Raw genomic sequence first — 12,851 nt, forward strand, 5'->3', positions numbered from 1 at the left:
ATCGTTGGAGGGCTTTTGTATTTGTGTGCATCAAGACCTGATGTGATGTATGCAAGTGCCTATCTCTCAAGATACATGTCATCACCTCGCATGAAGCACTACCAAGAAGCCAAAAGGGGGTTAAGATATGTCAAAGGAACATCAAGCTTTGGAGTGTACTTCACAAGCGTGAAAGAACCAAGAATTGTAGGCTACACGGACAGCAATTGGGGTGGTTCTAAGGAAGACAAGAAAAGCACTTCAGGTTATGTGTTTACTCTTGGTTCAGCCATGTTTTGTTTGCAATCAAGCAAGCAACAAACAGTGGCACAATCAACGGCTGAAGCGGAGTACATAGCCGTGTGTGCAACAGCAAATCAAGCTGTGTGGTTACAAAGACTATTTGAAGATTTTGGTCAGAAGTTTGAAAGAGGCATTCCGATCTTATGTGGCAACAAATCAGCAATAGCAATTGGGAACAATCCGGTGCAACACAGAAGGACGAAGCACACAGAGATCAAGTACCATTTCGTAAGGGAAGCTGAGAAAAAAGGAATCATTGAACTGGAGTATTGCAAAGGGGATGATCAACTCGCATACATTCTCACACAGGCATTGGGCGGTTCAAGGTTTGAAGATCTAAGGAAGCAGCTTGGAGTCAAGTCGAGATATGATTAAGGAGGAGTGTTAAACTATATAATATAATCTAATCTCTCCTTAACACTTTCACATTAGTTAGTTATTACACAAAAGAGTTGTAACTCTTCATGTTGTGTCCTTTAGTATAAAAAGTTGTGTCTCTTATACTTGTAATGATTCGATCTCTATATAAAGATCAATCATTTGTTGTAAACATATCACAGAATCTCAATAATACAAAAGTATTTTCAGAAAAGTTTATAAGCTTGAAACGTCTATCGTATTCTTTATCTCGAACTCGTGTGTAACACACTGTGATCGTTGTGTAACACAAGTGGTTGGTAAAAGATTAACATCCTCCGCTCCTCTTTAATCAAGACAATATACGGTAGAGAGGGAAAGGTTTACGTTAGCAACACCGAGAATACAAACTATTTTTATGATCCAAAGGAGCTGAGATGGGGCGTTGCAAAAGTGGTACTCAATGTTGAGAGAATGTGTGATATAGCGAATGTTTGTACGCTTTTGATGATAAAAACTATTTCTCGTGGTATGACACAAAGCGTGAAGAGTGGAGAATGGTCAAAGGGTTGCAGATACTGGTGAGGAATTGTTGTGATAGTGTTATTGACATAGCTATCTACGGTGGGAAACTCTTAGTCTTGTGGGAGAAGAAGAAGCCTAATAAGTGGTATGAGAAGAACATTTGGTGCTCGGTGATTGCACTTGAAAGACGCTTTGGTAATGAAGTTTGTGGAATTGTTGAGTGGGCTAGTATTGTGCTCACAGTTCCCAGATCATATGTTTTCTTGCATTGCCAAGTGGACACAATATGAAAAATGATTTTTGTTTTTTTTTTTGTTTTTTTGTTTAAAGTTACTAATCACCACTCTTTAGTACCCAAATCTTGTTTTGCCCTTTGTTACCAATCTTGAATATCTTGTTATTTCATTACTGGTTAAGCCTAAACTCGATTTGAAACTGTCAAAGACATCTTTACTAGAGTGGTTAGTGGATCTTTCTAACAAAAAGGGTTTCAAAGAAGGAACACTTTCTTGTGCTTGAAATATAACACTAAACCAATATACAAAAATTAATCCGCACCCAGTACTTGTTACAAGCAAAACCCATCAGAACATGGCCGGATCTCTGATGAAGACATAGTCTCGTAGATTCATCCCAAAAACCGCGGTTACAGCCGCAAAAATGGCAGCCACAAAGGTTGCTATCAAATGTTCCACATCATATAGACAAAGCATTATTGGACAATATATATGTAATGCGGTAAATCTTCTCTCTTGAGTTATCTTATGAGGGTGAGTTAAATCTATTATTAATATGGTATTAGAATTCATGGTTTAGCACATCATAAACTTTTCCACGTAAACAGTTTCCTACTTGGGTGACATGCACAAATAGCCCATATTGTTGTGATTTCTAAGATGTTGGAATTATTATAGTATTTCTGAGGTGTTGTGCTTTGACCATTTCTATTGGACCGTTTCTCACCCACATCTCGAGAGAGTCTATCAAATGTCCCACATCGTGTACAGAAAAAAATATTGGATATGATTTTGAGCGTGAGTTAAGTTCATTACTAATAGTTACCGCTATGAGAAGCGGTTGAAACTGAATCAACTGATTCTGTATATTTCCCTAAGAAAGATATGGACACAAGTTCAAAGACTCTTTATTGAGATGAAACAAGAAAAAGATAACCACAAAACTTGATTTTGTCTGTCCTTACCAGCTTAATGTTGATCAGATACTCTGTATCATCAATGTGCTCTTTCAGCTGCAAACACAAAATCATAATCAAAATGATGAAAACAAAAAGATGAACATGTTTTGGACAGCAAGTAAAACGCTTTGTTCTTTAACTAGTGCCAAGACCAACGTATATCAAGCCACGTGTTAAAAAAGTCAAACCTATTCGATGGAGCACAGTTTCTAAAATAGACCATGCCACAGGAGATCAGCTTAAAGTGGTAACAAACTAACAAAAAAAACAGATAAGAAGTTTTCCCAAAAAAAAAAACAGATAAGAGGTTCCGACATGGCGCCAAACGCAGCCAATGGGTTAGTTAAAAGTTCCGAACATCACGACATACCTTTCGTTCTGTTATCCCCTCCCAAACAGACAAGGAACAGAACCAAACCCTAGATCCCCCTTTTCTTCATCTTAGTTTTGTCTAAGAAAAATTCACAACTTATCCAAGTGTGAAGATGAATCATCACTGAATCAAGATCGTTTTAAACTAAAATCACGGTCTAGGTTCGGTCTGATCAAATCATCTTCCAGGTATGTTTTTTTTTCTTTTTGTTTTCTGTAGATGTCTTAAATGTTTATTGGTTTTGATGAACCCTAGAAAATGGCTTAAAAGAGGCATTGATGATTATTGCTTTTTGATTGTTAATTTAGATTTGTTATGGGGTCAGAACATGATCACGATGAAAACAAACAAGTTTCAGAAGAACCTTTATTAGAAGATGAAAACCGAGATGGTGAGCATGAAAAGATCCTTTCAGAAGATATTGTAATCATTCACTCAGAAATACATTCAAGATCCTCCTCTTCATCATCTTCATCTTCTTCTTATTCATCACCACCAAAACATCTACCAGAGACAGATTCACCTCCTGTTCAAGTAATGGACAGGGATGATAATAGCAACTACGACCCAGACAGGATCCCATCTTCGGTTTTCGAGACAAGCAAATCAAATTTGCAAGCTGATTGGAGCTGCGCTTCGAATGAATCTCTCTTTAGTATTCATATAGGGAGAAACAGTTTCACTGTTGATGCCATGAAATCAGGTGAGCTCTACAAATCAGGAGAGTTGCTAGCTTATAGTCCTGAGCTTCCTATGCCGCCACCACCAGGAAAAGAATCAGACCCTTTAGTCGAGTCGAAGAAAGTTGTTGATTCAGATGATGATGATGAGAAAGAAGAACAGCCTCCTGCTGTTTCTTGGAAAACTCCTACAAAGTCTTACCGTTCTAACCGGAGCTCAAACAGCACGCATTCCTTCTCTTTCCCCATGTAATAATCTCTCCATCATCCTCTCTTATGCCTTTTGTTTTAGCTTTTCTTTTGTTGGATTTGGTTTAGTGAAAGTCTTTTTATTTACAGTTTAGCAGGAGCTGCAAGTGATTCAGCAAGTGTAGAAACAGGGGAAAAGAAGAAACAAGAAAAGCAATCAGAAGAGACAAAACCACCAGCAGAAGTAGAAAACCAGAAGAATTCAACAATGTGTGGTTGGTTCTCATGGTTTCCTTCATGTCCTTCGTGTTGTTCTTTACGTTCTCCATGTTCTTGAATTCGGTTTTTGCTTTTGTGTGTTTTACGGATTAGTTGTGACCCTCTTAACCGGTTGAGTAAACCAGTTAAATGGAAATCATGTGTTAACATAAAAGTAAGTTAGGTTAACTATTAATGAATCAAATGGTTTAGGTTTGTTGTAAGAGAGCAAGGTGGACTCTCGCAGGTCTATTGAAAAGTGTTAATAGTTAATATGCCAAGAGCTTGGAAACTTTGTGTGGTGTTGGTTCCATGAAGCATAACTCTAGTTTCTAGGCTGAGCATTGTCATGAGTCTCATGACCGTTGACCAGTGGGATCACCGTCCGTCTCTCAGACCTGTTTCTCCATGAGCCTCCATTAAAACCGTTACCCCGAGTTCTAGTTGTCTCCAGTCTCATTCATATTGTATCCAATGTTTCGCGCAGAATATCTCCTGTCGTTTGCATTGTTGTTGATTGCTGAAGAATTCAAAAACAAAAACTCAATTAGGATTTATGTTGTTATTCATGAAATTATCATCTATAGATGCTCTTCGGTTTTCGATTCTGATTCAAGATCCCTTGTGAGCCTATAGCTGCATTCCAATATCAAAAAGAAAAAGAAAAACAAGAACTTTGAATAACTGAGAGTCTGATGAGCAAAAACAGTTTTTTAAAAGCATGTGACAGTGAGTGAACTCGTGCTTAACATTTCGAAACTACTCTACACACACATTTTTAAAGAGTTATAACTCAAAAACAAGATTTGAGAATTTTCTAATTACTTTTTAGTGTATTCATATCTGCAGCTTTTGGAAAGTATCAGTTAACCAAGTTATCATAGTCGAGTGAGTAATGGAATGAGAGCTGTTTACGTGTTTGTGGGCCTAAAAATTAGAAAAGCCCCCGGCGAGGAGCGAACTCACGACCTTTCGCTTACGAAGCGAACGCAATACCACTATACTACGGAGGCAATTTGTCGTGTGTCTGAAACGTCTCTTTTTTAAAAATGTAAATACGCATACAGACCAAAGAAGCTTCGTTCAAACTTTCGACGGGAAGGAGACGAGAGAGAAAGAGAGACACCGCCGGAAATCTGTGTTGGGACAAAGAGGTCCTGATAGTGTAGGCGAAAAGAAGATTCTGCTTCAACCAACAATCTGTGACTCTTTCTGTTCTTGACTTGAGGCTAGTGAAGGAGCTTTTAAGCTTTAGAATACTACTCCTACTACTTGTACGGGTGAATTGCATTTTATAGGTTCCCCATTACAGCTCAGAGGAACTACTCCTGTAATCCAGCCATTGGTGGATTCGTCTTGAAACATGAATGGAGAAACACCATGTGGAAGGAGTTGATTGAATGGGAAAGGAACTTAGTTGTACCACGACCTGAATATCAATCAATGTAATTCAAGAAGAGAAAGACAATGCTATTTCAGGTACTGCTTAACTTCGTCAGATTCCTCCAGTTCTGTCCAAATGCTGACAAGGTTTAGTTTTAGGATTTGCGCAGACAGTTTTGGTTGTTCTAAAGGAATCAGTGAGGCGGCGAACTTCACTACATAGCATTTTTCAGGTATGAGGTTTTTTAATATCTGCTTTACACTAAATGCTTCATGTTTAGTGAACAGGGAGAAAAAGAAGTTGTCCCAGTAGCTGGTGGATTAGATTCAATGATTCTAGCTGCTCTATTGGATCAGTGCCTTGATCCAAAATGTAACCTTTTCTTTTTCACTGTTATTGTTTTCTGCCGTCACTTCTGAAATTAATTAAAAGATATTACTATTTCAGATGAAGTTGATCTACTTAATGTCAGTTTTGATGGTGCAAATGCTCCTGATAGGATCTCCGCCAAGGCTGGAATAAAGGAACTTAAAAAGATTGCACCGTTGAGAAGGTTTAACTTTAAAAACCTTGATGTATAGGTCTATCACTATTCTATCCACTTTCTCCTTCTGCGAATGCAAACGTTCTCGCAGGTGGAAACTCGTGGAGATTGATGCTTGATTTATCAAAACTAGCATTCGAGACAAAGCGTGTCATGTCACTCATAAATCCTGCGGATACTTATATGGTAAACTTCAAAGTCTTTGAGGATTTCTCTCATTACATTCCTCAAAACTTGATGACAACTAGACAATCTGTTGTGCAAGTGTTATAGGACCTTAACATTGGAACAGCACTCTGGCTTGCTGCTCGCGGTGATGGTTGGATCCACAAAGAAAGGGAAAATCAAACAGTCGAAATAGATAATCCTGCGGATTAGATATAAGTCTGAGGCTAGAATACTGCTGGTTGGCGCTGGTGCTGATGAACAATGTGCTGGTTATGGTAGGCACAGAACAAAATGTAGAAACGGGAGGTATATATATATATATATACATATACATGTGTCTGCATAGTTTTCTCTATGGATGTAAACTAATAATCAACTCACAACACAAGTTTTGTTTTGTTTTACAGTTGGGTTGCGTTGGATCAAGAAATGAAATTGGATATGCAGAGGATTTGGAAAAGAAACTTAGGTCGAGATGATCGACGCATTGCAGATAATGGTAAAGAGGTAATACATATGTTGTGTGACTAGAAACTCAAATTGTTTTTCTCTTTGTGCTCTGTTCTCAAATGTTTAAAGTGTACAGGCGCGATTCCCATTCTTGGATGAAGATGTGATAAAGACTCTCCTTGACATTCCCTTGTGGGAAATAGCTGATCTTGAGCAACCAAGTGGAAAGGGAGACAAGAAGATTCTTAGACAGGTGAGTAAGAAAGCCTTAAAACATTGTAGAAATTTGATAAACCTGAAAATTGTTGCTTAAATCTTGAAGGTTGCGAAGTTGCTTGGTTTACCTGAAATTGCAAAGATGCCTAAGAGAGCAATACAGGTAAAGAATAGGTTTCAAGAGATTTTGGATTCAAACCAGTAAAAAGTTGAAAGCTTTGTGTGCTGTGTGTGTTTTCATGCTCTCTCTCCTTTCTCTCACACACACTTTTGTTTTGGTCTTTGGTTGTGTGTGTTTTTTCAATCTTTTCTTGTGTATGTTTACAAAAACAATAAATGGTTTATTCAATCTTTTCTTGTGTATGTTTACAAAAAAAAGCTAAATGGTGGATATTGTTAATGTGTCTGTTATTATAAAAGAAAGTTCTCTCACTCCTCACAAGGACACTTCAGACGCCAGGTAGATAATTTGCTCTCGCTTGTGGTGACACGTGGCGCGTGAAGACGAAACTCAACGTTTCATTTAGATGCTGCGTGATGGGCTTAAATCTTATAACGTGTGTTGGGCTTTGATCTGTACGATGATTCCGGCCCGAGTATATGGAGCACCCCCTAATTCTGCTTAATCGATTCGTCCCCTCTTTGTGCGACGGCGACTCGGTGACGTATCAGTTTCTTCTCACGATCTGTAACGATCCGACTTATGGCTTATATATTTCAGTGTTTATCTTCTCACTTCGAAACCCTCGCGCTTCCAGTTCTCCATCTCATCAAGAAATAAAAATCAATCAACGATTTCACTCCATTTGGAAAGCGTTTCAGATAGTATATGATATGGTAATGCAGATCTATACGGGGCCATCGAGCTCAAGGAGACTGGGCTGCTGAAGGAATATCTGTTTGGAGACAACACAAAGCTGTCGTATCTCAGAATCGCTGAGCATCATAGCCTGCTTCGTACCTGGCTTTGTGTTTCTGTAATCAAGCAATGTCGTCGAGAGCTTCAGGGTCCATGCTTCCTTGCGCCATCCCACTAACCTCTCAAATTTTGATAGATCTTCGGTAAGTTTCAATCTTTCTAAGGACAAGATTCGATCGCCGAGTAAGTTATTATGTGTCTCTTGCAGTTTTGTGAATTTGTTTTTCTGTATGCGTTTACCGAATATGATTATTTGCTGTTTCCATGTTAATTTGCTTATATTAATATACTACCAAACTAATAGTTTTCAATCATAAGCGTACATACTCACTTTACTGGTATCAACCAAGCGACTAAAGTGATCCACTTCTTCTTTCAGGTCTACCACTGTATGTCCAGTGTTTTTGATGTTCAAGCCATCCAAATTCACCAGAAATTAGTTGGGGTGGGTGTGGAGCCTAACGTCATTCTTACCACCAACATTAATCCCAAGTTTGTTGGAGGTCACAACCATCTCCCAACACACTCTGTAATGTTTTGCCTATATAATTTTTTGGATACGCACTATGCTTAATTTGCAGGATGCATATTTCTGAATGCAACATGAAGGACTTATTACTTGGACAATGAAACGTTAGCAAGTGAAACCTTCTTGGCTGGGTAAGTTGCTCGGACATGATGTTGCAAGTTTATTTCTTTGGAACTTTCAATTAAAATTGACCAATCGCAGTTTGGGTGAGTCTAGGGCTAACTCATCTACCAGTGCCACATAATATGGTGGTGTGAAGAAACTTGAGTCCGTAATGGTGGCCGGGCTAAATGCATACTTCCTCAGTTCTCATCTGCATTTATTAACCGTTTGTGGTCCACCCTCCTATAAGTTACCATATCTTTTGAGTTAGTAACGTCTCTAGCTGCATTGCACACTGCACTGATGAGTTTCTTTGCATGAACAAAGTTGAGAGCATTGAGACAAGCAATGGATGAAGCTTACATGTGTGCCCTGCATCTGCTCAGATGGTGACAAGTTAGCTGAAACTTACACTGCTACCGGGAGCGGTGAGGCCCCGGTGAACCAAAACGCCTACACTCAATGAACCCACAACATCTACTCAATCAACTTTTGGCGGGCCCTAGGCATCGGAACCACATGTTGCATCAAGGCAGAGGGCACTGGAAAAATCACGCAATGCTTAGATGTATAAGTTACCCATATGAATAGTTTTCTTGATTTTTAAATCTTTGTTTCCACTGTTTTTTTCTAAAGCATGTCTGCTTTTTGTTTCATTTTTATGACAAAGAAATAACATAATTTGAATCAACTTGTTTGATTAATAAAAACATATCTCAATTTTATAGACTCTCCTTTTGTTAAGAAAAGCAGATATTTTAAATACATTTGCTGATGGGTCCAAAAACATCAACTTAATAATTGATATTATTAACACTAAAACGAACATCCAGTCGGTGTGTACTTATACACCATAATACCAACATAATGACATTGTAATTTATGCTCTGCCATGATTCTGAAGTTGTTAGATATTTTAGAAGACAATGATGTATTGTGATGAACGTGCGGCATAAGATTGCAAATTAATCATTTAAATTTAGACTCCGAATGGTGGCGGTGGATTTGGTAATAAAAGCGGTGCGGAACTAAAGTGCGGGATGGTGCAACTGCGGTTCGTGCGGAATTAAAGTGCGGGACGGTGCAACTGCGGTTTTAAGTAAAAAGTAGTAAAGAATATTGTTTGATTGGTGACAATATATATTTTGCGGTATTCAATGATTATTTGATAAATAAAATAATAATAATATAAAATATATTAAAATAATCCAAATAGTATATTAATATAATAAAATTCGATTATTAAAATATTTATATTTATCCAAATTATCAGAATTTTATCTGAAAATCCCTAAAACATAATATTAATCCGAAAATTTGATTTTTAAAATTTTATCTTGAATTAACCAAAAAATCTGGAATCGAATGGGATCGAAATTAACTTTGAAAATAAAATGGTTCCCAATTTTGTTATCCGAACCAAACCAAAAAAAAAATTAAGAAAACCGAAACTGAACCAAACTTTCTAAATAACGTATGAATCCTAAACTTCTAGAACCAGAAAACCGAAAAACTAAGATAACTGAACTAGAAACGAACCGAGAACAGAATCTCCATGTCTATACAATAGTATAGTTTTATTTTAATTTCTAAATGAAACTAACTAGCTTTTTTGAAAACAAAATAATAAAATTATATTAAACTTAGAACAAAATAGTTAAGCATAAAATTATATAAAGTTTAACACGTTTTTTTTTGTAAAATAAAATTTAACATATGAGAAAAGGTAAAAAAAGAATACTGTTTTGAAGAAGACCAAAAAAAACTTTATTACCGCATGCTTCCACGTACACAAACATGCATATGACTATCCAGATATATTATTTATTTGTATTGTTGAAATAAAAAAAAGAAAATTGGAAAAAATAGACGCTTTAAACTTTTATTTGTCACATTAGGACTTCTGATATTTTGGGTAATTTTGGACATATTTTATCCTTCTTTTAAGAGAAAAATAGTAAACTGGATTTTACCCTAAAATCTACAGCAAAATCAAAACCCAAAACTCAAAAACTAAAATCTAAAAACCAAAAACCAAAATCCAAAACCCAAAAACTAAAATCTAAAAACTGGAAAAACAATCATCACTATAGTGAATTAAAAACTAAAACGTGGTCGGTGTGTTGGCGTTCATTGAAAAAGTGACCAATACATTCAGCACCCACGCAGATATAATAATCAGTTTTTAAAACAAAATTAACTTGCAAATGTTTTCAGTCAATAACAGAGACACATGTTATGAAGAATAAAATAGATTAACTCATTGGATGATCCGAAGCAGTGGAAGAGGTAGAGAGGTGGTAAGGGGGGACAGCTGCCCCACATGAATTATTGGAAAAAAAATTAGTTTCATTGATTTTTTGAAAATTTTACGGTAAGTGTTAAAATCCCTTCTAATGCCCCGCATGATTTTAAGCTCAAACATTATATTGTCCCTGGTGAATCTTCCGGCTGGCTCCGCCACTGATCCGAAGGCTCTTTCTCAAAAAGAAAAGAAAATTTTTATTGGATGATCTGTATACAACACCAACAATAAAGAAGTAAGTTTTTGAAGTTAAAGATTAACAAATTAAAAGTATAAAAACATTTAAAAGAACAATATTCGATATCTGTATTATAATTTGGTCCATGCAGGAACATATATCCATGTCACAACAGATTTTGTAACCAAATGAGGCTAATAGATTACTAATATGCTGTAAACAAAATATGATATCAAAAACAAGAGGATACGAAAAATAGTTATGGTTAACAAAGAAAGCTGATAAGTATCAAAAATGACAGAAAGAAGAGTTCATCTAATTCCAAATGATGATGTAAACTAAGCTAAATAAAGAATGAAGTCCAGATTTTTTAATTAATCATATATGTAATTAACATTAATACTTTCCAATCAAATAATAAAAAAATTAGGCTATTACACTTTCAAATTATTCTGCATATGTTTAAACTTAAATTGTCATGCATATATTTAAATTTAAAGTGTCATGCATATATTTAAACTCAAACTTATTTTATAATAACCTCAAAATCAACTACGCAGAGCTATTTGATTGTAGATCTCTATATCATTGATACACATTTTATTTTTAAAATAATATTGAAGATGTTCTGAATTATAAACCACAACAAAACCATATTTAGACTTCAAAAAAAGAAAACCAAATACAGAACTAAACAAATATTTAAATTTTAATTTAATAAAAATTTATATTAAATATTTACTCTAACTATTTCAACTATTTTCGAAATAACATCCCGCCCGTAGGGCGGACCGACCCTAGTGTGTTTATAATTTAGAGTCTAAAAAGAGAACTTAAACTAAAACATAGAAAAGTTAAACCCTAGCTGCTATGCACGTTGCTTTCTGTCCAAGAATAGACAGAATCTATCAAAAAAAAACAGACACCCCAACTGCTTTTCCAATCGCAATCCCAGTTCCAAAAACGCTTAACGCCCAGAATGCAAACTCTATTCTCTTGAGACGCTCAGTTTTCAATCATGAACGTTAAGGTGAGGGTTCATGATATGATATGTAGATTTGTATTATATAATATGGTTTTGTAAGCTTATATTTTAAGTTTATGAAATAGTGATTGACGTGTTTAGTAAAATAAATGAGTCGTGATTAGTGAAAATGTGGTGTTATGAGGAAATGAAATTATGCTATGTACATAGCAATCCTTCTAAAGCTTAACCGACTGACGCGACGAGCCGATACTGGTGTACGGCTTTTAAGGTGACGGCCAGCCCAATGTCATATGGTTTTAAATTGAGGACAAAGACATAGCGATTCCTTTAAAGCCCACAAACCGGTTGACGAGCATGATTTTTCGAGGTGACGACTAGCTCTCTTGTCATGTGCAAAGTGTGTTAATTTGTGAAAGATGATTGTTAATGTTATAAGAAATATTTGAGATATTCTAATTATAAGATTCCGTTGTGTCAAATGATAGATGGTATGATGCATGACTACTTCTAGATTTATTATATTTGGTTGTTCAATTATATTGTTGTATGGTATGATTTGATGCATACTTCTAATTTGGATTTCTGGTTCTCTTAGATGTTCCCTTATGATCTGGTTCACTTGGTTCTTCATTTGTAGGTTCGCATCAGATAAAAATAAATTGATGATTTGCTCTCTCACGTCTTTAATCTTGCAACAACATTCAATTTTGTTAGTTACCGACTATAGTTTTCTTTTTGTAACTTACTAATCTACTATAGTTTGTTTGTTTCTGTTTTGTTTAGCGAATATTCTTTGATGAAACCGGAAGTTTATTTAAACTTAATTTAGTGGCATTAATTATATTAAAGTGGGAAATTTACCTCTATTTTGGTTCAAACTATACACCCACTTTAGGTTATTGACGTTAAAATGTTTCCTAAAACTCATAAAGTTTAGCTAGCTAAATATTGCAATTTGAAAGATGCAAACCTACTAAGACAAGTAAGTAGTAGAACCTACAGCTGGTGTAACTTGTTATCTTTCTAATATCAAGATTTTATTTTTTTTAACTTAGTAATATCAAGATCACTTTTACGGTACAAGTTTTACCTTATATTTATTATGTCATGCCATTTTTAAATATAACCATGATTCACTGTAAGATTTTATAAGTTTTTAAAGTAGACTTAGAAACTGCTCTTCACTAATTAAACATAGATAACATTAAC

General features: G+C 35.7%; 2 protein-coding genes, 1 long non-coding RNA gene, 1 other non-coding gene and 1 pseudogene across 4 annotated transcripts; 4 read left to right on the forward strand and 1 right to left on the reverse strand.

Moving 5' to 3' along the window:
* LOC106314576 overlaps nucleotides 1-1,454 on the forward strand; it is a 15,611-nt pseudogene extending 14,157 nt beyond the window's left edge.
* A 1,271-nt stretch (nucleotides 1,455-2,725) lies between these two features.
* LOC106317147 lies at nucleotides 2,726-4,059 on the forward strand. Its single transcript, XM_013755005.1, has 3 exons — nucleotides 2,726-2,920; nucleotides 3,041-3,661; nucleotides 3,752-4,059. The coding sequence occupies exons 2-3, from the start codon at nucleotides 3,048-3,050 to the stop codon at nucleotides 3,936-3,938; spliced, it is 801 nt and encodes a 266-aa protein (XP_013610459.1). The 5' UTR covers nucleotides 2,726-2,920; nucleotides 3,041-3,047; the 3' UTR covers nucleotides 3,939-4,059.
* A 741-nt stretch (nucleotides 4,060-4,800) lies between these two features.
* On the reverse strand, nucleotides 4,801-4,872 carry TRNAT-CGU. The gene has a single exon. It is a non-coding gene; the product is annotated as a tRNA-Thr (tRNA).
* Nucleotides 4,873-5,143: 271 nt separating this feature from the next.
* Nucleotides 5,144-6,826, forward strand: LOC106314577 (asparagine synthetase domain-containing protein 1-like; the record flags this gene model as incomplete). The annotated part of the gene is given in 12 exon segments (XM_013752430.1): nucleotides 5,144-5,291; nucleotides 5,294-5,338; nucleotides 5,402-5,475; nucleotides 5,531-5,615; nucleotides 5,691-5,796; nucleotides 5,879-5,903; nucleotides 5,905-5,973; nucleotides 6,061-6,156; nucleotides 6,158-6,261; nucleotides 6,363-6,462; nucleotides 6,542-6,658; nucleotides 6,728-6,826. Coding segments are annotated over 12 exon segments (1,068 nt in total), but the record flags the coding sequence as incomplete, so codon positions are not given.
* A 415-nt stretch (nucleotides 6,827-7,241) lies between these two features.
* On the forward strand, nucleotides 7,242-8,826 carry LOC106316151. The gene is made up of 3 exons (XR_001264746.1): nucleotides 7,242-7,683; nucleotides 7,920-8,200; nucleotides 8,271-8,826. It is a non-coding gene; the product is annotated as an uncharacterized LOC106316151 (long non-coding RNA).
* Nucleotides 8,827-12,851: the final 4,025 nt, after the last annotated feature.

The sequence above is a fragment of the Brassica oleracea genome, chromosome C9 (assembly GCF_000695525.1).
Source record: "Brassica oleracea var. oleracea cultivar TO1000 chromosome C9, BOL, whole genome shotgun sequence".
Taxonomy (NCBI): domain Eukaryota; kingdom Viridiplantae; phylum Streptophyta; class Magnoliopsida; order Brassicales; family Brassicaceae; genus Brassica; species Brassica oleracea.